The sequence below is a fragment of the Microtus pennsylvanicus genome, chromosome 16 (genome assembly GCF_037038515.1).
Source record: "Microtus pennsylvanicus isolate mMicPen1 chromosome 16, mMicPen1.hap1, whole genome shotgun sequence".
NCBI lineage: Eukaryota > Metazoa > Chordata > Mammalia > Rodentia > Cricetidae > Microtus > Microtus pennsylvanicus.
In genome coordinates, this window is record NC_134594.1 from 6,485,819 (window position 1) to 6,507,717 (window position 21,899).

General features: G+C 43.1%; 1 protein-coding gene across 9 annotated transcripts in view; it reads left to right on the plus strand.

The window, feature by feature from the left end:
- Nucleotides 1-21,590, plus strand: part of Tnik (TRAF2 and NCK interacting kinase) — a 404,440-nt gene extending 382,850 nt beyond the window's left edge. For 7 of the 9 annotated variants that reach the window (XM_075951104.1, XM_075951107.1, XM_075951100.1 and 4 more), the window contains 7 exons: nucleotides 54-197; nucleotides 2,468-2,602; nucleotides 7,474-7,574; nucleotides 9,621-9,770; nucleotides 11,716-11,875; nucleotides 12,126-12,265; nucleotides 14,284-16,966. In XM_075951104.1, coding sequence (XP_075807219.1) covers nucleotides 54-197; nucleotides 2,468-2,602; nucleotides 7,474-7,574; nucleotides 9,621-9,770; nucleotides 11,716-11,875; nucleotides 12,126-12,265; nucleotides 14,284-14,367 — 914 coding nt within the window. In that variant the 3' untranslated portion in view covers nucleotides 14,368-16,966. Of the gene's footprint in view, nucleotides 1-53; nucleotides 198-2,467; nucleotides 2,603-7,473; nucleotides 7,575-9,620; nucleotides 9,771-11,715; nucleotides 11,876-12,125; nucleotides 12,266-14,283; nucleotides 16,967-18,631 lie in introns of those variants that run through there. The other 2 variants (XM_075951102.1, XM_075951101.1) reach the window with 2 other exon arrangements.
- Nucleotides 21,591-21,899: the final 309 nt, after the last annotated feature.

The following is a 21,899-nucleotide window of genomic DNA, read 5'->3' on the forward strand; positions in this document are numbered from 1 at the left end:
AAACTGGTTAAGGCCCTTAAAAACTCAGTCCTGTGGGCTTCTTAAATTCACAGGTGTAAACCTTCTGGTGGGAACTGAAAATGGCCTGATGCTCTTGGACAGAAGTGGCCAAGGCAAAGTCTACAATCTGATCAACCGGAGGCGCTTCCAGCAGATGGACGTGCTAGAAGGGCTAAATGTCCTGGTGACGATATCAGGTATGTGGCTAAGCTGCCCTGACCCCCAGGGGTGCATCGTGGTCTCTGAAGAAGCCCTGGCCAGCAAACCACATGAGATGTGCCAGGCTGTAGCTGGGGAGATCACACATGCATTTTGTAATCCTGGAGGGTCTGGCCCCACTGGACGCTTACCTGTATGTTAAACCTGAGGGAGGCAGACCCGAACACAGAAACTGTGTGTCTTGGCTTTTGCCGCCCTTACAACTCAGCAAGACTCTTATTGAGCTGTCTGCCCTGCAGTTCCTGTCATACTCTGAGATGAAGAATGCCAAAATGAAGGGTTCTGGGAGGGGAATTACCAAGCAGAAGCCTCTCTTTTCTCAAAATGTCTTCATATAATCCACTGATAATTTGAGGGCGGTTATACTACTGGGTAGCCAATTCTAGAGAGAAGATAGTGGACACATGCTCATTGGTACATTTTTAAGACATCAATAGCTTTCTTAAGTGGAAAGACCCTGTTAGACAAGTAAGCCTCATTACTAACAAGTGAAAAGTAACAACTGGAGTCTATGATTGTTGATAAGGTGTTTGATTCTTCCTGATGGTGGTTGAAAGGCTTGAACTAATTACCCTCCTCTCTTTTTATTTCATCAGCTATGGAATCAACAGTACTACTTGTGTGTTAGAACCACCTAGAAGCTGTGAAAACCCAATCTGCCCCCCTAGACCAGGGTCAGAATCTCTGGGATAAGGTGTAGGCATTCAGTATTGACGGCTCTGACACTTCCCATCACACAACCTAGTATATGAGCTTTATTCTTCATCTTTATTATGCAAGGAAGACCACACAGGGCTTCTGGGTTCAACCTTAAAGACGAAAGCTAACTCTTCAGATGTGCTTGTGGCTTATGTCTCTGGGCACATAATCCCCTCTTTGCTTTACAACTGTACTGAGTGTTTAGAATCTTGTCATTGCAGATAAAGATTAACCAAGTAAATTGTTCTTATACTATGATTTGAGCTGAGTTCTATGTGGCCTTTGTTTCTGGCTAATTGCTTTCGTTATTACTACACTCCCAAATCAAAACTGAAACCATGCATCTGTCTGTCATCTATCCAAAGTGGAAATGCTACCAGAAAATTCACGTTCAGGCTCCATTTTTCTGGTAATAACAAGTCTTTGTCCTCAGTGTAGAACTATTACTTCTTATCATAGAGACAGAGGGAGAAAAGATAATAAAAATAAGAATGGGGATTCTTGAACTCTTGAGGTCCTATTAGCACTGGAAGACAGAGCACTGGTCAGCTCACTGGAGCTATCGTGAGCACCGGGGCTCCGGGCTTCTGCTTACACAAACAGCTGCCAGCTGTGTTTCCCACAGCCCCAGCCCCTTGGCTGTCCTCTGTCACATCAGGGAGGGATGCTCTAATGAACGCTCTTCTTCTAGCGCCTACTCCATCTGTAGGACATAAAACCTCTCTAAGGAAACAGGAAATATGGGAGAAATAAAACACACAAGCCTAAATTCCTCATTAATAAAGAGCCATAAAAATGTGTGTCTTCTCTGTGGTGGTCAAATAACCCAGTGGAATGGATTCATTCTGCTCCCCATAAATCTTCCATGCCATTGAGTTGTTTTATCATCCTGAGAATGTGCTGAATCTCTTTACCAAAGGGAACTTTGAATCTTCTCTTGAATTCCAAGTCCACATCTTTGTTTTCTTCTTCAGTGTTTTTATTTAATATTCCTTTTGGTGACCTTAACATAGAAGGTTTGTCCAATATCATCCTTTGAACTCAAATTGCTTTGCTGAATTTGTTCCTCTTTCTTCTGTTAAATTCCTTTGTCTTACCAGTTAAATAAAAACTTTTACCAGGTGTCTTTGATGTGACAGAGGAGGTAGAAAGAGGGGAGAGAAAATTAGAGGAGATAAGACACACATAAGTAGACTAAAATGCCCATTTGTCAACATGCCTTCGTGAGATCAACTCTAGAAGGTTCTGGAACTCTGTTTATAGACTTAGAACTTACCATGTTCAGCAGACTTGGGAAGAGAGAGTAAGAGAAGCTTTCTAAAATAAGAAACTGTTTGAAGGTAAGAAGTTCAATTGGTGGGTTTTGACTCAAACAATAGGATAAGCTGTTACAAGTCCGGACAGGGGTAACAAAGAGGAAGAGCAGGACACTGGCTATTCTGCCCTCACAGACACAGCAGCAGCAACAACACAGACAACAATGTAGGTGAGGGAAGAAGGAGGAAAGGCTACCACAGCGCTTGAATTTCAAACTCTGCTATTTCAACAGGAAAGAAGAATAAGCTGCGTGTTTACTATCTTTCATGGCTAAGAAACAGAATACTGCACAATGACCCGGAAGTGGAAAAGAAGCAGGGCTGGATCACAGTCGGGGACCTGGAAGGCTGTATCCATTACAAAGTTGGTAAGTCTCAGTTTGGCAGAATGAGCATCCCAAGTGTTGGGTTCAGTGTTTTCAGTGTTTCCTATCTGCAGCGGATGCTGTGTGGATGCAGCGGATGCTGTGTGGATGCAGCGGATGCTGTGTGGATGCAGCGGATGCTGTGTGTGTCATCAGTTTAAAATGTAGCTGGACCCAAAGTGAACTTAAATTATCCCCCCAAAAGTCAGATTAATGAAACTCAGAGAATGCCTTTAGAAAAATAAAACTCCAGGCTTCAGTTTGAATATTTATAAGTGCTTCTCCCAAAGTGCCCTAAAATGACAATAAAAAAATTTAAAAATGCAATAAGCCCCCAAGGTTGATCGGATCAAAGGAAGAGAAATCAGCAAATAAGAGACAGTCATAAAACTGGCCCAAAGTAGCTGTGTCACTGGGGTCAGAGAGAACAGAATAGGAGTGTTCTAAAGGTGGAGTAGAGTTGGGGAGGTTAATGAAAGAGGAAAAAATCTTAGCATGTAAAGGATGTAAAGATGAGGTGAAGACTTTGCCTGTGAAGTAGATAGAACTAAAGCAAACGGTGTGACCTGCACAGCTTTAGTGGTGACCTGACTGGGTGGCGGGGTGAAGACAGCAGACACTCATACAATCTGCCTCATGGTGACAGTGACGGAGAAGCACCAGCATCCAGAAATTTCCCTTCTACGTCTCTTCTAAATATCAATCTAGGGAGTCAGATTATTGTATAGAGCCCAGGGAGGAGGCAGAGCTGATGTTTACAGGTGAATACGGAAGCAGACTTCTCTGTAGGCTCTGTGGGGAAGCAGTCTTGGGTGATAGCCATCCTAGGAGAGGAGGCCGTCAACATTCTCTGCACACGCTGCTATCAGAATGCACAAAGGGACCAGGGAAGGCTTTGCAATTTCCCCGAGCCTGACCTGAGGAAGGCTTTGCTATTCCCATGAGTCTAAGACATTGAGGTCTTAGACATGGCTGTGCCCGTGTGAACAGAACATATTCACTAAGGACTTCACCCTCTCCTTAGAGGGCCTAGAGAGAAGACTCGGGGGTTATGAACACTTACTGCTCTTCCAGAGGATGGAGTTGGGTTCCTAGCGCCTACATTTGGAAGCCAACAACCACCTGTAATTCCAGTTTCAGCTGATCTGACACCATTCTGGCCTCCACACACATTGGCACATGTGTGCACACACACCCACGTACGCACATATGCACACGACCACAACGACAATAAAAAGAAAATGAATCATTTCAAAAAGAGAAAAAAAATAAGGAAATAAAAGTTGAACCTGAGGTTCAAAATATGAGCTTCAGTAAAAAGAGAGAAAATAGTTAAGTAGAGATGGAAGAGCACAGGAGAGAAAGAGTAGATAGAGAACATCTCCTTGGAGACAGGCCTGGGCATCCCAGATCAAAATGATCCTGAGAATTCAGCTTAGTTACTCAGAAAGAAAGCTCACAATAAGCTGTGCCAATATAGTATTTTAGTATACAAGAAATGAGAAATCCTTAAAATTAATAAACAACAAATGTAAAATAGACCCAGAATCAGAGGTTCTTGGAGCTTTTCAAAAACAAAACTAGAACCCCTAGAAAACAGAACCAGCAAGGCTTCAAACTTCCAAAGGCAAAATTATCTTTATCTAGAGGGTCACTAGGTGTAGTACTTGCCTTCAATGCACAAACCCTGAGTTCAATCCTAGCAATGGATGAACTAGGTGTAGCAGTGCAATCCCAGCACATCGGAAGGGGAAGCAGGGAGATCAGGGGCTCACAGCTATCCTTGTCCTTGCAATACATGAAACAGTCTCAAGCAATCATTTCAACCCACATTATAGCACATAAAATGCTAGAGTTAGACACCCCTCGCCCTCACAGAAGCAGATGGGAATGCAGACAGAGGCAGGGGCTCATTATTGGGAATTAGCTCTCAGAACTTTAGAAATTAAGAAGTCCCAAACCTGTTTCAGTTGGGAATCTGAAGACCTAGGAAGGTCAATTGTGTGATTTCATTCAAGTTCAAAAGCCTGGGGACCCAGAGAATTGACGGTGGGCTTCCAGGCAGAAACCCAGCAAACTCCAACCTATAGAAGAAGTGATAGTTCAACCTGAGTTTGGAGGCAGAAAGACACATATCTCTACTGAGGACAGAAGAAAGCCTCAGCCTTTGCATTCGACTCAGACCTTCAGTTATTAGCTGGAGCACTCTGCTTTACCCAGGCTGCTAATTCAAATATTACTCTCATCAGAAAAAGACTTACAGAAATGCCTAGGATAATATTTGACCAAAGGTTTGAACATGATATGGCCCAGTCAAATTAACATGTAAATGAAACATCATACTATCAAACTGTGCTTCAGTTTTAAGAGCAGAAGGAAGATATTTGTAGGCATTCCATAACTCCAGAACATACCATGCCAGGCACCATCTCTGGGAAAGTTGCAGGAGGATATGTCCCACTACAATAAAAAAAATAAGTAAGCCTTGGAGATTCAGGGAAAAGATAAAGTGCCCAGAACAAGGGCTAAGAACCCGCGACTGCTTTGCCACAGGCTTGCAGAACAAGATGGTGTAGCATTCTGGAGGAGTGGCCCCAAGAGACAAGGGAATGCTTTGAGTTCGTCATGGCTGTTTGGCCATGCTGAAAGTCACCTCCTAGAAGAAGGTTCATATCTGCGTAGATACACAGAAAGCAAAGAAGTTAAAAAATGAGGAAGGGCAAAAAAAGAAGGGTGCCATATTGTGCTACAAGACATAGCTGTGATGGGAAATGATCCGAACTCTCCGGACGGCTTTAATCAGAGCTTTAAATGAGTGCATTTGGGTGGGAGGTGGGAAGCGGGGTTTGTGGAAGAGCCCTGAGTCGGAGCTGTAAGGAAGAGGATCAGTCTTAAAGCTGATTCTTTTCATGCTGTGGATTCAATAGACACTGTTCATATTTGGAGCTGAGACTAGCTATGTGGCTTTTGTGAATATTTGCCTACAAAACTTATCAGTTGGAAATGGAGATGGAGAAGGAAGTTTCTGCAGGTTTGTGAAATATACATGGTGTTTAAGATTTGTTTTTATTTATTTATTTTATTTATTTTTGTTTTGTTTTTTGTTTTTTAAAGACAGGGTTTCTCTGTGGCTTTGGAGCCTGTCCTGGAACTAGCTCTGTAGACCAGGCTGGTCTCGAACTCACAGAAATCCGCCTGCCTCTGCCTCCTGAGTGCTGGGATTAAAGACGTGTGCCACCACCACCTGGCTTAAGGTTTGTTTTTAACTGAAGAAATTAGAACAAAGGTATGGAGTGGGGCTTAGACATTGTTCCAAATGTGCCCACATGCAGACCCAGGAAAGCACTGCACAGGTTTGAAACTGTAATCTCTGGAGTTGTCCAGCCATGTGTCAAATGACTGACAACTGAAAGTGGAAACAGGACTAAGGGGGGGATGCTGGGAAGGAACTCAGAAAATAAGTCAAGCTGTTCATAATATCCTATTCTGGGACCTTAGTATTTTACCTTTTACAGCTAAAGAGAGCCCTGATCCAGGACAGTCTCCATTCCCCTTTCCTCCACATTCTTAGACACCAGGAAACAGTGACTAGGAACTAGAGGATCCAAGTGAGGATCTTTGTTTTGTAATCTTTATAATACAGAGGGCTTATTTATATGCACTTCTTTAGAAAAGATAAAGATGTGAGGGAGGGAAATACAGATGAGGTTCATCAACACCCGATGGCTGTAAAATACCGTCCCACAGCCCCGCGCTGTCTGTGTGCTTCCCAGCAGCTAATACAGCACAGCTAAGCAGAAAGCTGCTAAGCAGTTTTGCCACAGGAAGAGAGGGATGTTGAACGGCTCCGTCCTATTCCCAAACCAGACCACATGGGGGAGTACTTATTCCATAGCAATCCGTTGACGTTCAGGCTCCTCCGGTGTTTTGGTTTGGGAACCAGAATTAGTTGGTCTTTTCTTGTCATATTCTGAAACTGCAGTTTTCTCTGACCTAACCTGATTGTGTGACAAAGTATCAAATGCAGCCCAGGTCATTCCCACCAGGCAGCAGGCAGCCTCCCGTCCACACGTGAAGACTGTATGTTTCTTTACTGCAAAGTCATGCTTGTTAGCAGGAAAAAGCAGGCAATTCAAGTATGGGAAAATTTAGAACTGCTGCTAAGCATGGCTCTGAAAAAGCTGTGGAATTTGCTTTAAGTAGATTTGACATTTATTAGCCCAAATACTTTAGTTATCAGGTTTCATTACACAAAGACTGTGTAATTAGGAAGTCATAAAACAAAAAGTGAAGATCTATAACATTCTGTTTTCAGAAATAATGAAAAGATTTGTCAAAGTACATAAAGCCCTTAAAAATAAACCACTGACAGAACCCAAGGCTCCTATTATTTCACCTGTCATTAGTAATAAAACAATTGTTTCATTTAGTCATTAGAATTCAAATGTGAATAATAAGCAAATAAGATGATAAGCTTATGTTTTGATGAGTTTGTTAATTGTTATAGCATCTTGCTATAACTATATTAACGTAAACATACAAGATGTGAAATCTAACATAAGAAGACGGCTAGGTCCTTATCAAAGTGAATATCCACATCTAAATTTAAATTGTCCCATCCTTTGCTATAAACCAAAAAACTTGTAACATTGTGTCAACCAGGTACACTACAAGAAGTTAAGTTTGTGTGTAAAAAAAAAAAAATGTCAACCTGTTCCGAGGACAGCGCCCTCCAGTGTGAAGACATGTGGAAGGCGTGTAACAGGCGTGTGACAGGCCTGTGACAGGCGTGGCTTTACTCAGGTCTTCATTTTTGATGCAACAATTCTTGGATGGATTGGTGTCATGTCTAAACTCTTACTCTTCCATTTCAGTTAAATATGAGAGGATCAAGTTCTTGGTGATTGCCTTAAAGAATGCAGTGGAGATATATGCTTGGGCTCCTAAGCCTTATCACAAGTTCATGGCGTTTAAGGTAAGCACAGACGTTGCTTGTTTAATTCAGCTTCTGTCAGAATTCTATTTTCCACATAAGCCAGTATCAGTTTTATTACATAGAGAAAAACTGACTTTAAAAACAACTCTTGAATTCATGATTTCAAAGGACTCAAATATTAGAAATTCTATACAGTTCATCCTATTAAGACCTGTGACTGTCCTCCCCCACTGGAGGTCTAGGAACTGTTGACTTCAAGAGTCATTTAGCTTGGAACAGTTACCAGGAAAAGTACCAAACACGACATTACACAACCATCTCTGCCGTGGAGCCCCTGAAAGCCAAGTACTGTCTGGTGTTTGCCTGAAAACGCAGACCTGTGGCAGCCCTGTGTCCCCAGATCTTCTAAGCATCCCTGACATTTCCGAATAAACTAGGACTCGGTTATTCTTTGTCCAGTTCCTATTGCTTGAGGACGTCTCTGAAGGGAACACTGAAGGAGTCACTCAGGGAGAAGACCTCATTCCTTTGCACTTTCATGTTGCTTGTCCTAGCATTTGCTTGTCTTGTCTTGGTCTGCACTCATCACAGATCGGGTGGGTCCTCGTGAGGTTTAGCAAGAGTGGGATGTTAATATGCTTTGTCCCATTGGCCCCAGAATATAAAAGATGAGCGCCAGAAGAACCATTACTTCCAAACGCACTGATGTGTTCAGAACCACATAGCTTAGCCATATCCAATGTGAATTTATCTCCCATTCTCTCTATATATTTCTCACTGATCCTCATTCTCCCTACCTTCATGGCTGTAATTGGCTTTTGGGGTTTTATTTATTCTTTCTTGTCACCCATTGTATGTAAAAACCAAGTATGCCCCGGGATTTTGTAAGTACTCTCAGAGAATGAACCGCTCCACTCCTGTCTTGTTCTTTTAGTTCAAATGCCCATGTGTGATTTGCTCAGGATGACAGATTCTTCAGCAGGAATGGGATTTCCTCCATAGGCCCTCTTTGCTGCCAAAGAATTTTGTATTGTATTATATTCATAATACCAATGAAATACTTACTCCCAAAGCTAATGTGGTGCTACTTTGCTGCCAAAATATCTCTTCAGAAAAGCTTTTCACACAAGATTCCCTTCCCATTGTGATTCTGAAGTCACAGCCCTCAGGGTCCTGGCCACAGCCTGTGAAAGAACAAAACACTCCCCTTGGCAGATCAAACCCAACCTAGAAGAGGAAGCACAGAGGCCAGGACTTGAATAGGAAAGACTGGTATAGAATAGCTGTGGAACCTTCCCTAGAGCAAGGCAAAAGGCGTTAATTTCCTGGGCTGTCAGAATGGCAGCAACAGATGGGGAGGGAGCAATGTTGATGGCACCTGAGGTTTCTCGGATCATCCCCTTGAGCTCAATATCGGATAAAAGTACAGAATCGGGACACAGGAAGAGAGACTGGAACTCTTCACAGCTATGAACTCTGACAAACTTGGCTTGAGCTCTCCTCTTTGGCTTTCCAGTTAAATCCTTGATGACAAGCCAAGCCATGGGTGTTGTGATGCATCTTCCACATCCCCCCTTCTTAGCCCCCAGACATGACTCTCAGAATACAGCATGAAGTTTAGAGAAACTGACAGTCCCAACAGGGAAATCATAACCATACACTAATCTCCAACAGCTTTAACACAGTGACGCGCCCAGACTGGTCTCGAAGGTAACAACCATAGATGAACCTGGGTACCACCTAGGAAAGAGGGTGTCATAGAGATAGATCACTGCACACTGTGCACTCTCAAGAGGACAATGCGAAGCAGTATCCAGTCACCAAGCTTTTAACACACATGCCACTATCAAAATTGACAATTTAAACAGTTTTTACTATGCAAGATAAGAAAGGGAAAGAGGGGAAAAATAGACAATACAGATTTTCTCCTGGAATCAGGCATGAGTAGACCTGAGCCTGAAAGAGATGCTTTCCTAGCGTTTCGATGGAAAACACTCACTTCCTTTTGACAGTGGTCAAGTGAAACCCTTAGAAATAAGACAGCCTCTCTTAATGACGTGGATACTAATGAGGTGATTTTTAAAGTCTTTTGCAGATCTTCAGCATAAGCCTCTGCTTGTTGACCTCACAGTAGAAGAAGGTCAAAGGTTAAAGGTCATTTTTGGCTCACACACTGGTTTCCATGTAATTGATGTTGATTCTGGAAACTCCTATGATATCTATATACCATCCCACGTAAGTTTCAGGAATCGGACTGTCTCCTGCACCTGCATGACAGCTTGCATGACAGATTGGGTTGGGCCTATATTTCAATTGAAATCATGATCATCTCTAAAAGTTGTGAATTTGGGGTATCAGCAGACAGATGTTTTTAAAGATTCTATTACTCCCTCAAGCTAAGTAGCACAAAAAATTGCATTATTTTGAGATTATCATCTTGTTTCTTTGGATTTCAAGGTGAAATGCCTATGTTATACAATAGTTGAGTTCCCATTTTCAGGTTTTGATTCTATGCAAGAGAAAGACAATGACTAGATACTAAGTTCTTGAGGGAGGGGAATCACTTTTCTGCTATTTCCAGTTTTTTCCATCAGCCTGAGGGTTTGTGGAGTGGTGGAGCAGACACACTAGGATCCACCCCCGTTCTAGTACATCTGAACCTGGCTATAGCGGACCCTCAGCTCCCCCAGCTGTAAGATGGGACTCCAAGTACCTATTCTGTAAGGTTATCTTCATTATCATTAAATTGGCTCAGGACCCAACATACTCAAGTTTCTTTTATTAGCAATATGATATTCAGATCACTATGCTGACACACGGTCTAAAACATTCCCTTTAAGGGAAATGCATGGATGGACCTATGCGTGCCCGTGTGGTGTAAGCTCTGTTTCATGAATCCAAGGCTAACAAACTCTCAGGATAGTCTGAGGCTGGTCTCCGGCTGGTTGGCATTTTGAGAATTTTAAAGAAACCCGGTCCTTGTGCATGTGTTTTGATGCATTTGCACAAATGCAATTGTTGCAGTACTTGCACATGTTCTGATGCATTTACACACATGCACTTGCCACAGTCATTGCACATGTGTTTTGATGCGTTTGTACACATGCAGTTGTCACAGTCCTTGTGCATGTGTTCTGATGCATTTACACACATGCACTTGCCACAGTCCTTGCACATGTGTTCTGATGCATTTACACACATGCAGTTGTCACAGTCCTTGTGCATGTGTTTGGATGCATTTACACACATGCAGTTGTCACAGTCCTTGTGCATGTGTTTGGATGCATTTACACACATGCAGTTGTCACCCAATGTTGCATTTTATAGCTTTTTCCTTACATGTCTACATCAATGCTAAGACTTGGTCACTGCTGTGATTGTCTTCAATCCCCCAAAGCCCTGTCTGTCGATCACATGTTGGAATAATATGAGACTCTGAGCCAGGAGTAGAAGTATCACCTCCCTTCCCATAGAGCCAAGCAATCTATGCTTATTTCGGAAGTGTGACCAGTAGTAGGCTAAGTCTACCTTTTATCCCAAAGAAATCACTAATGTGGGTCATTCTGGTATTAGAGCTCTCGGGTGACTATTCTGGGCCCTGTACTCATGCGCTCATTGTAGGCACCTGACATTCTTGTCTCCTGTGGAAGCAGTCGATCTTGTGGGAACCCAAGAAGCTCAGAGTCAGGGAGATGTGCACAGAGCCCGTCTCCGTCTACCGCCAGATACTCGAGTAGCTTTGATCAAGTCACTCCACCCTGAGATGCAGTTCCCTCATCTGCAACAAAGTTTTCCAATGGTGCCCTCATCTGTAGACTAGAAATGATGTATACCAGTGGTCCGCAGATTAGCACACCAGTATTCCACACACTCAGTGTTTCTCATGGTACCCTCATCTGTAGACTAGAAATGATGTATACCAGTGGTCCGCAGATTAGCACACCAGTACTCCACACACGCGGTGTTTCTGTTCTCAGAACCGGTAAGACGGATTCCAGATGAAGTAGCTGTATGTGTAGACAGAGGTACATTTGACCAGAGATGTGATTACATTAAAGTAGATGTCAATCTCTAGAGTGAAAAGTGACATAAAATTTCATTTGCAACTCTTAAAGATAAAAGGCAAGAGGTTTTCTGGATTTTTAAGTCAGATAACTCTTGGGCGTTCTTCGTCCCCCAGATTCAGGGCAACATCACTCCTCACGCCATCGTCATCTTGCCCAAAACGGATGGAATGGAAATGCTGGTCTGCTACGAGGACGAGGGGGTGTATGTGAACACCTACGGCCGGATCACGAAGGATGTGGTGCTCCAGTGGGGAGAAATGCCCACCTCTGTGGGTAGGTTGACCATTCCTTATCTCCTTCAGCAGTTACACCCCCCCAATGAAATGAGAGTCAAGAAGTGTGAAACAACCATTTGAGTCCACACCAAAAAGAAAAAAAAAATCTGTGACTAACACTGTAAGACTTGCTTTGTCTGTTTGACCTCAAGTCCTTTGTCCTTTGTTTGTGCTTAAGATGTGAACAGATGCTGTGAGTGTTGCCCATCCAATGTTTTTAATGCAGTTTTGGAAATTCCTTTTGACAGCCTACATTCATTCCAATCAGATAATGGGCTGGGGCGAGAAAGCTATTGAGATCCGGTCAGTGGAAACAGGACATTTGGATGGAGTGTTTATGCATAAGCGAGCTCAAAGGTTAAAGTTTCTATGTGAAAGAAATGATAAGGTAAATCCGTTTCAACTTTGCTTTAGTGTTTGCCTTTTAAGAGACCTCCAGGTACCTGTGAAACCTTCATTTTCCTTGATGCTGCAGTCACAACTGTATTAAGGGATCAATAGGGTATCTTGAGATGGTGTTGCCTGACTTGATTCATGTGAACATTCAGAGTCTATAACTCATGCCTCCAAACCAATATAAAACATCTAAACTTTCCTTGTAAACTCTTAGTACCTGTTGTGGCCTGTGGGCCTCTGGTGATTAACAACCATTGCAGACTCTCCTATGCACTTAGAGCAGCTGGCCCACCATTCACCATCTCACGGTGGGTCAGCCTCATGCTTTTTACCTTTAGGCCTTTCATAGAGACACTGTTGGGACTTAGCTTTCACATTCTATTCACCCTTAAGTGTAAAACATCTGACATGTAGATGAACTTCTAAAAACTGCCACTCATTGTCAAGAAACAAAATCACAAATTCAACTCCTGCCATGTCCTGTCTCATTCCAACCATGAGTCTCCTGACATGTCACAGGGGGGGCTACGTTCTAATGTAAGTGGCCATGTCTGTCCAGCATGATCAGTCACGCCACAGAAGTCCACTGAGGTGACCATGCTTTCCCTTGCCCTCCCAGTAGCTAATCTACATTTGCCAGCCCATGCTCTAAGACTATAGTCAGCCTAACAACCATGTCCCCCAGCAGCAGATTTGAACACTTGTAGGAAGGAATGTGGTACGTTGAGCTGTTTACATCTCCTTGTTCACCCCAGTTCCCCAGAGGCCAGACTGGTCTTCATCCAACCCTGGTAATATGGGTCTGGATTCTGTGACCCTGGCTAGCTGCTAAAGACCTCGTGTGATCAAATGGACGGCAGCTGATTCTGTGACCCTGGCTAGCTGCTAACGACCTCGTGTGATCAAATGGACGGCAGCTGGGGGAGACAAGGATGGTTCTAGGGAACTTACCAGACTGCATCAGACACTAGACTTAGCAAGTACGATTCCAACACTTCTACAGGCCTAGAACCCAAGAGGTGAAATGTCTGGGTATGGACAGCTGCCCTGCAGTTCTTGACGACATACCCCAGGAGGCCTCGGCCAGCCCATACTCTCAGGCAAGGGCCTCTAATTTAGTCCCTGAATGTACATATGGGGCCAACAGCAACCCTTCCTTCCAACAAACCCTCACCTTCACCCCTATTTCGAGTCTCTGACCCCTAGAGTAGCTTTACTTTCCTCTCTAGCATCAGCTAAATGTCAGGCAATTCCTCAAGCTTCTTAAGGAACCATGAGGACAAAGTAGCAGTAGGGACGAATACTCATTCCTCAAACCACAAACACTGACTGATTGAAGGGCTATTGTACAGCCCCAAATATTATTTTCCTGGGGCAGTGGTTCACTGACATTCAGCTCAAGAAAGCAGTAATCTGAATTCTGCTCACTTTTCCCAAGCCTTTGATAAAATGATTGAACTGGCTCAAACCTAATGGGCTGTGGTTCCGCTTATTAATGTCATTATCTCCTTTGGCTTGGGATCTGCCAGCATCAGCAGAGAGGCCAAGTGCCAACCCTGAGGCACCAGGCTGGGCAGGCATTCAACACCTTAGCCTAGACAACCATAACCACTCTAATATCTTTGGTTTTAAGTTTAAAAATTGAACACCAAAGTTGTACAACTGTCAGTAGGCCCCAAAATGTTGCCCATAAGTTTGGGAATTAAGGGGTTCTCTTTCATCTGCCTCCATGTCACTCATGAGGGAGAGAAAGAGTGTCCCTGAACCTTTGTAGAAATAATCATTGTCCCAGGCCAGAAGTCCAGCAATAAATAATAATCTGAGAAAACGTAAGGGCAGGAGGATTTCCATGCAATACACTGTCTGAAATGTCACTATAAATACTGGCCAGAGAAACTGAATGTGTTGCAAGGGTAGGACATGTGAGAGAAAAATGGCTGTACAGTTGAAGAAGAGAAGGGGGAAAAAAAACCCACGAAGTTGAACTAACTTGTTTTTAATTCCAAACAGGTATTTTTTGCATCCGTGCGATCTGGAGGAAGTAGCCAAGTGTTTTTCATGACCCTCAACAGAAATTCCATGATGAACTGGTAACGGAAGAGCACTTGGCACTTATCTTCATGATGTTCTTTCTAATGTAAGAGAACATAACTCGTGTGGACGTTTGCCAGTCTAGAGGCAGACTCAGAAGGCCTGGTTGAACATCCCGCTTTCCCATTTCCTCTCCCTCCGTCCCTCCCAATAGAGTCCCTCTTTCAGTGTTGCAGCCTGGTTAAGAAGGAGAGAAAGAGGTGGCAGGAATGTCCGGGAGATGCCGAGGATGCTGCATTGTCTGTGGACACAGTTGGACCTTGTGCCCTTCGGAGTTAGGGATAGAAACAAAATTGTGTGCTTTTATGATTAAGCTGTGTTTGTGCTGGCTTTTCAGTTCTTTTGGTCTGGGATTTTTTTTAAACTTTTTTTTCTTTACCCCCTTATTTTGTAAGAATGGGGAAAGAATGCATACTGGGAAATTAGACTTTTTTTTTTTAATTCTGTCTGCCTGCTAGCTTTAAGTATATGGTATGTTGTAAAATCTCCAATTCCCGGTAGTGAGAGACAGCACAATAAATGTACCTAATCTCCCTGTACTGAAGGCCATAACCGCGTTGTCGGGTAATTTAAGAATTCTCTTGCCTTCACCAACCCAAGAGGATGTTTTGTTGTTGTTGATTTTTTTTTAATTGCTACTGGCTAATGAATTTTTGAAAGAGAAGCAAAATAGCTGGTTTTCTCCTCTCTGGGGAAATAGATTTTAAATGGCTAAACTACTAGCCTTAATCTAATAAAACCAACTGCTATGTTGTGAGTCTGGCAGGCCGTATTTTGATATGGCCCTTTCTGGATGGAGGTTGTTGAATGGGACAGAGATGCCACTGAGTTGAATGGTCTTGTGACTGTGGAGGGACTCTGGGATGCCATTGTCCCTCGATTATTATGCAAGAGATCAGGGCAAAACATGGGATGACAGGTGGGTCACCCCGAAGGAGCTTCTGAGAAATGAGCTAATATGTCTATGTAAATACACATGCGTTCTTTCTTCAAGGCACAAAGCATCCCTACTAAGAGGTCCCTTCGTTTGGGCTTTGTTAGGACTGAGACTGATGGAGATCTTTCCTGGAGCTGGGGTTAACATGACAGCCATGCTCTGGAAACCCAGCTCCCTCCCAAGGGTGCCACTTTCTCAAGATAAAAACTGTGACAAAGAAGAATTACTAATAAAAGTTTCTGAGCTGCCTGTGTTCGCACTGGGTCAAGGGACTAGACTCTCCAGCCTGCCCCAGACACTGCAGGCACCAACAGCTCAGACTTTAGGGGACCTGAAGGCAAGGCTTTGGCCAAAATTCTGAGACCCTAATCACGTTATGTTCCTCTAAACTTCCCAACATACTGTTAACAACATCTGTGCAGAGGTGTGTATGTGTTTAGTTCAGGTTGACTTGTGTCCTTCTAAACCCTTACTCGAATGATTTGACCCTTTATGTGACTGGCTGGGATTCTTCCCAAAGCTATGAGCATGGCCGCCTATGGTATCCAGGTGTTGCGAAATGGTATCTGTGCTGTGCTTCCTGTTTTAACCTACCTCGTTTTGTTTGGTTTCGTTTCTCTGTTCATCACAGCAGTGTTATCTCCAGGAGACATATAGAGAGCTCAACTGGGCAATCTCAGCTGTATTGAATATTTTCAAAACAGTAGTTGACCAAATTGTTCTTTAAAAATTGGAGGGAGAAAAAAAATCTCCAATGACAAAAAACCTAATGAGGTTTGTTTTTAAAGAATGCAATTACTGTAAATGGATCAGAAAAAGAAAAACAAAGATCGTGATCCTACTGATTTTGCCTAAACAAATGAGCAGCTAGTGGACTATTAATGAGAACGAAGCATATGTTAGGAGAACGGTACCTTTTTAATCTGGTGGTTTGGCCAAAGGGGATGAGAAGGGGAAATATTTGGAGTTCCGGCCTATAGCTTATTCTGTACTCCCCAAGGGTGAGGTCGTGTGCAGTTATCTGAAGCAGGTAACACATAGGTGTGCAATGAGGGTGGTCTCCAGGCACCCCCCAGGATGAACCCATCATGGTCCCTTTAGCTCTCAGAAGCAATGAAACCCTCCCGTTCTCATTTTTACTGCTGGGGTTATGCTGCTGAACAACACTGTCTTTACAAATTCTAGGGGACAAATTCAGCAAGAGCTCTGGGTTAAATTTAGCAACTGCGAAAATTGGATGCTGATATGAACATTAGATAATGGGGATTTGGGTCTTGTCTCCAGACGTGATTGCCACCAGCTCTTTATATTGCTGCTGTGACAGTTTGAACCAGAGGCTTCTTAAATTATGTTGCAAACTGATCTTCGTTTTTATGTTTTGTTTTGTTTCGTTCTTATTTCTACGTGATACATCCAAAACACACAGCTTTAAATGATTTTTTTATTGTGGGACTTTGGGTACAGTTAAGAAATAAAAGGGAATCATTGTGTTTAAACATAAGGTAGTTTGTGAATGTATTTTTTAAAATCTAGATTCATTGGAACAAAAACCCTAAGGAAACATATTAATGCCGTCTTGTTTACAGTATGAACAGTGACATAACATAACATGAGCTTTTTTCTGGTGCCAACAAAACAAAATAAAACACAGACGTTAAACATCAAGCCATGCCTTTTATATTTTTGTACAAATATTTTGCACTGAGCATAAGGCAAAATCAAATCTAAAAGAGACCCACAAATCTCTGCCCCTTCAAACACATTTATAGAATTCCTTGAAGCAGTTATCTTCAAAAGTAAATATTCCAGTAGTTATGACAGGTCTCAACCCTACATTGTGAGACCTTGGTCATGCAAAGCAGAATGGTGCCCTTGTGGTTCATCTTACAGTTTCCAAATTTGGAGGTGGATTTCCTTTTCTCTATTTGTTTTTTTTTTTCTGGTGGGTGTGATCTCTTTACCTATTGTAATTTAAAATTTCTTCTGTTTTTATCTTGCCTTTTAAAAGGTTTGTTCCTAGAAATTATTCGGACTTCTGTTTTTCTACAAGAAAGAAGAGGCTTCCCCAAATTAAGCTTTAGTACCCCTGTGCAGACTCAACACGCTAAATTGCTGACCATCAGCAAACCCACTGAGCGTGCTCACACCATAACGTGGGCGTAGGACCTAGGAAGAGACCACTGTGCTTAAGCGCCAGCCAGGACATTGTAGCTTAGATTCCTATATCCAGAGAAAGCTGGAGGTAGATGGACTGGGATGCCGTACAGATCATATGTAGAATCCCACAGCATACAAGCAACAGTTATATTGACTACCACGTGAAACCTAATAGCTTTAGTTAGAGCTCAGTAACTTTCTGGAGGAATTTTATACTTTAAGACTTAGACTTGTTTGTATGATTATGATTCTTATAAAGTCAGCTTGAGGCAAACTCTCATGAGGCCACTAAGACAGGGTCCCCTGCTTCTAACGCAACCATGGCTTTCTGGGATGCACACCTAACAAACCTTGCACTGAGTGCACATTTTTCAGAGCCATTGTAGTTTCTTGTTGTCACTACTTCTAACAATTCTCTGTGTGCTCTTGTGATACCCTGATGGCTGTGTCTCTGGTCCCTCCTGTGCAGTAGTTTAGCGAGAGGTGTGATACTCAGGCTGGAGCCATCTGGGTTTTGTCCATTGACAACGAAGGGCCGAAGTCTGACTTCACAGTCCACAGAGTTCTCCTTAAAAACTGCTCTCCCTGCTGTTTTTGTGTGTACGAGTTCATGTCACTGCATCCTCGAACCGTGCAAGCTCTCTGTGTGTGCTGTCTTGGAAAGTCCACGTGAACCGGCACCCTTGCCTCTGTGCTGACTGCTTGACGGTATACAAAGTGCTGTATCACTGCTGAGAAAGAACATATAGGTGTTAGTGAGACTTTGACCTTAGCGTGCTGCAGGACAGCATGAAAAAAGAATCTGCCATGCTCCAAACATTCCAGAGACTCTCTGGTACTCGACAGTTGTAAATTAGCAACTTAGTTTTAGTTCATTCCCCCAAAAAATTAAATCTAAGTGTCCCAAGCAACTATACATCTGATGAACTAAGAACTTGCTTTCTCTGAGACTACACAAAAGACTATGACACAAAATTTAACCCCCAAAGTCTAATTGTTCTTCATTTACCGGCTGGGATGTCTCATCAATGCCATTGTATTTGGCCTTGCTCACTGCAGCAGAATGAGGAACCCTAACATGAGTTGTCTTCCCATGAGTCTCACACAGTGTGGCCATAAAATGATCTCTTTTCCAGAGCCCAGCAGAGAGTAAACGTCCCTCACCATTCGCAGGTCCCCAGCTGATAGCATCTCCGCTTTGGCCAAGAATTCTCCAGTGCCAACTTTATTTCCATACTGTGCCATTGGCCTGGAAATTTCTCCATAGACATTTGTGAAAGTCAGCAATGTCCACAGCATTAAACCACCTGAGACTTATTCTTCTGCACATGCCAGCCCATGAAAGCCCACAACACAGAACAACAAAGGTCTCCCCTAAAGTTTCTAAACAGAAGATCCCTGGATGAGGTTTGTTCTGTTTTAAGTCAGATCAAAATCTTGCTATACATTTGGGTGAAATCTATAACATACAATTGAAAATAATAATAAAAAAATATATTCCCTGAGCTTTTCCAACCTCTGGCTGTGTGTGATCGTCTTTGCACCCACTCGCTGACTCTGCGTGACTTTGGTTTTGATGGTTCGTCTCTTATAGACAGCAAATTGCTTTGCAGAACAAAGGACTGGCAAGTGCTGACGGGAAGACGTGTTCATTCCCAGCAGTGGATCGCTATCGGACCCAGCAAACACCCATGCCTCGGCTGCCCTTTGCTTCTCCCTTCCCGCAGGTTCAAGCATAATGTAGTTTGTTTAAGGGACCTGAACGTTTCCTGAGTCAGAATTTCACGTGTAGGGCGGCAGCCATGAGGGAGAGGACAGCAGCTGAGCACACTGGAAAACCGCATGTTTTAAACACGTTTCTTTTTTTACATTTTAGCTGTCTTAAACTGTAAGTGCAGCTGCAGAGAGATAGCAAGTCTATAATACTAGAAGGGAAAGTATTCCTTTACTGCGCCTATGAGTGGTTACATTTTTAAACCTCTTATTTGCAAACGTGTCTTGAATGGTCAAAATTCGGCAAAACTGGATATAGTTGTACCTCTACGTATCTTCCTGAAAAATTCTTCCAGTCAAAACTGTCAAGTGTTCATTTCCGTCACTAATACAACAGTTCTTCAAGAAATGCTTCCTACAGATGCTCCTGCTGCAGTTGGAAAGATTTTGGTAAGCTCTAAGCCAAAGATTCCCTAGCCCCACAAGGGCTACAATACACAGAGGAAACGTGTGACGGAGTATTAACAGGAACAAGACACACAGTAATTTCTCACTGCCATTTCCATATCAAAATCCCACCTCACTCTCCCAATACCCATTTCTCTGAAACTCTTTCATCTACTGAGAAAGGCTCTGAGCCCCCACCCCCACTCCCAGCCACTCTCCTGTGTTGCTCTCGTATTCAGCCCTTGGCCCGCTGCCACTTCCTGCACCACCCTTCCAAATGCTTGATCCTTTTTGGTATCCATTTAGAAACTGCTACAAACACCCTGGCTTCTCATTTTCCTGGTGCTGTCTAGTGAAACATTATCAATGACCGTAGGATGAGGACAGAAGCTCCCAAAGTCATAGTTCTTCCCATTGGTCCTGGCGTGTGTTCCACATCCTTTTCAAACAATGGCCATTGCTTCACCCCACCGCCTTCTCTTCAGCATTGCCAATACCTTCCATTCCACGGGAGGGTTTCAACCCCTGATGATACAGTGTCCTGTGGCACAACCCTACCCTTGGACCCGCTACCCAATTTCACTTCCATCTGTGGGTCTGCTCCCCTTCAAAGACAAACTCCCCTGGAGGAACTGTGTGCACTCACTAACTGAATCTTTTCCCTTAACCTCTGAGCTATTTTAAATCAGTCTTTTTTAACAGGAGGAGCAGGCTGCCTGTCGCCCCAGGCACCCGGCTATCTTACACCTGAGAATCACCACACAGAACTGTATTCATTTAAACACTGCCTGGCCCATTATCTCTAGCTTCTTATTGGCTTATTCTTACATCTTAATTTAACCCTTTTCTATTAATCTGTGTATTGATACGTGACTGTGGCTTACTGGCAAGATTCTAACCAGCGTCCATCTCAAGCAGGAGATCCATGGCGTCTGCCCCTCTACCCTTCCTCCTAGCATTCAGTTCTGTCTACTCTGCCTACCTAAATTCTGTCCTATCAACTAGGCCAAGGCAGTTTCTTTATTAATTATCCAATGAAAGCAACACACAAACAGAAGGAACTCCTACACCGGTCTTTCATCCCCAGGATAGTGGCTTTGCCAAGGGTTATCAGTGGCTGCCTCCCCGTCCAGTGCAGGTACCAACTCTGGCTGTGTGCTGCTTCTCTGAGGTCTTTGTCACAGCCAGGAAATGCTTCTTGAGATAGCTCCTATGCACTGGACTTCCCCATTCCCTGGCATGTGCTAACAGCTAGTACTGGACAGTCCCTTTCTAGGTGAATATCTTCAACCTTGGAGCCTTAAAGAGCACCTTACAACAGCAGAAGCCACATTTTCATCTCCTTCCCTCGCCTCCTTCCTGAGGATATGCTTAATTTGCTAATAAGCATCTTCATTTGGATGAGTACTGTGTCACACACACACACAAAAATAAATAAATAATAAATAAACAATTCATGATCTTCCCCAGATTGGCACAATGTGAATCCCATCCTTCCACACTGGAAAAATCTCCTCATCACTCCTAATTTAATCTTTCATATACCATATCCTAGTAATGTGGCCTTTCTTAGACTCGGTATATCCATGATCTGATTGGGGCCAGGTCACTTCCTACCTGGCATGATGCTTTCAAACGAGAAGCCAAAATATGCCCCTCTTCCACTAACCTCCACAATATCTTCCAGTTCCCTCACAATAGCATAGTCATGTGACCATTATAGCCACCCAAGTAATCTGCCCTACCTACCTGCTGACCCTCCCTGGCCCCCATAATTCCTTCTCTGACCTGTTTTTCTCTGTTCGCTTGAATCTAGTTCATGCTTTACCCAGAATATCTTCAACACATGCCCCTTCCTGATACCCCATACCTGCATGACTTGCTCCTTCTTTTCCTTTAGATCTTGTTCATAAATATCCCTCTACCCTCTGAGGGCTATATTATAAAAAAAAAATATAAAGGAAGCAAGGAAGGAAGAGAAAGAAAGAAAGAAAGAAAGAAAGAAAGAAAGAAAGAAAGAAAGAAGGAAAGCCTACAACCATTTCCTGTTTTACCAACACTCATAACTCTTCTTGCCCTGTTTTGCTCCTGGGTCTGTCCGTGAAGTGCTTTGGAGAATACCTAGCAGACAGTAGTTATTCAGTAAATGGTTTTTTGATGAATAAATGAATAAAATAAGCAGTAACTGTTCCGGAACTAAAATGGAATAAAACTATGCGGTTAGTTTTCATTTCTATACCAAAATTAAGACGCTGTCTTCAGAGGCCATAAAATCATAAAG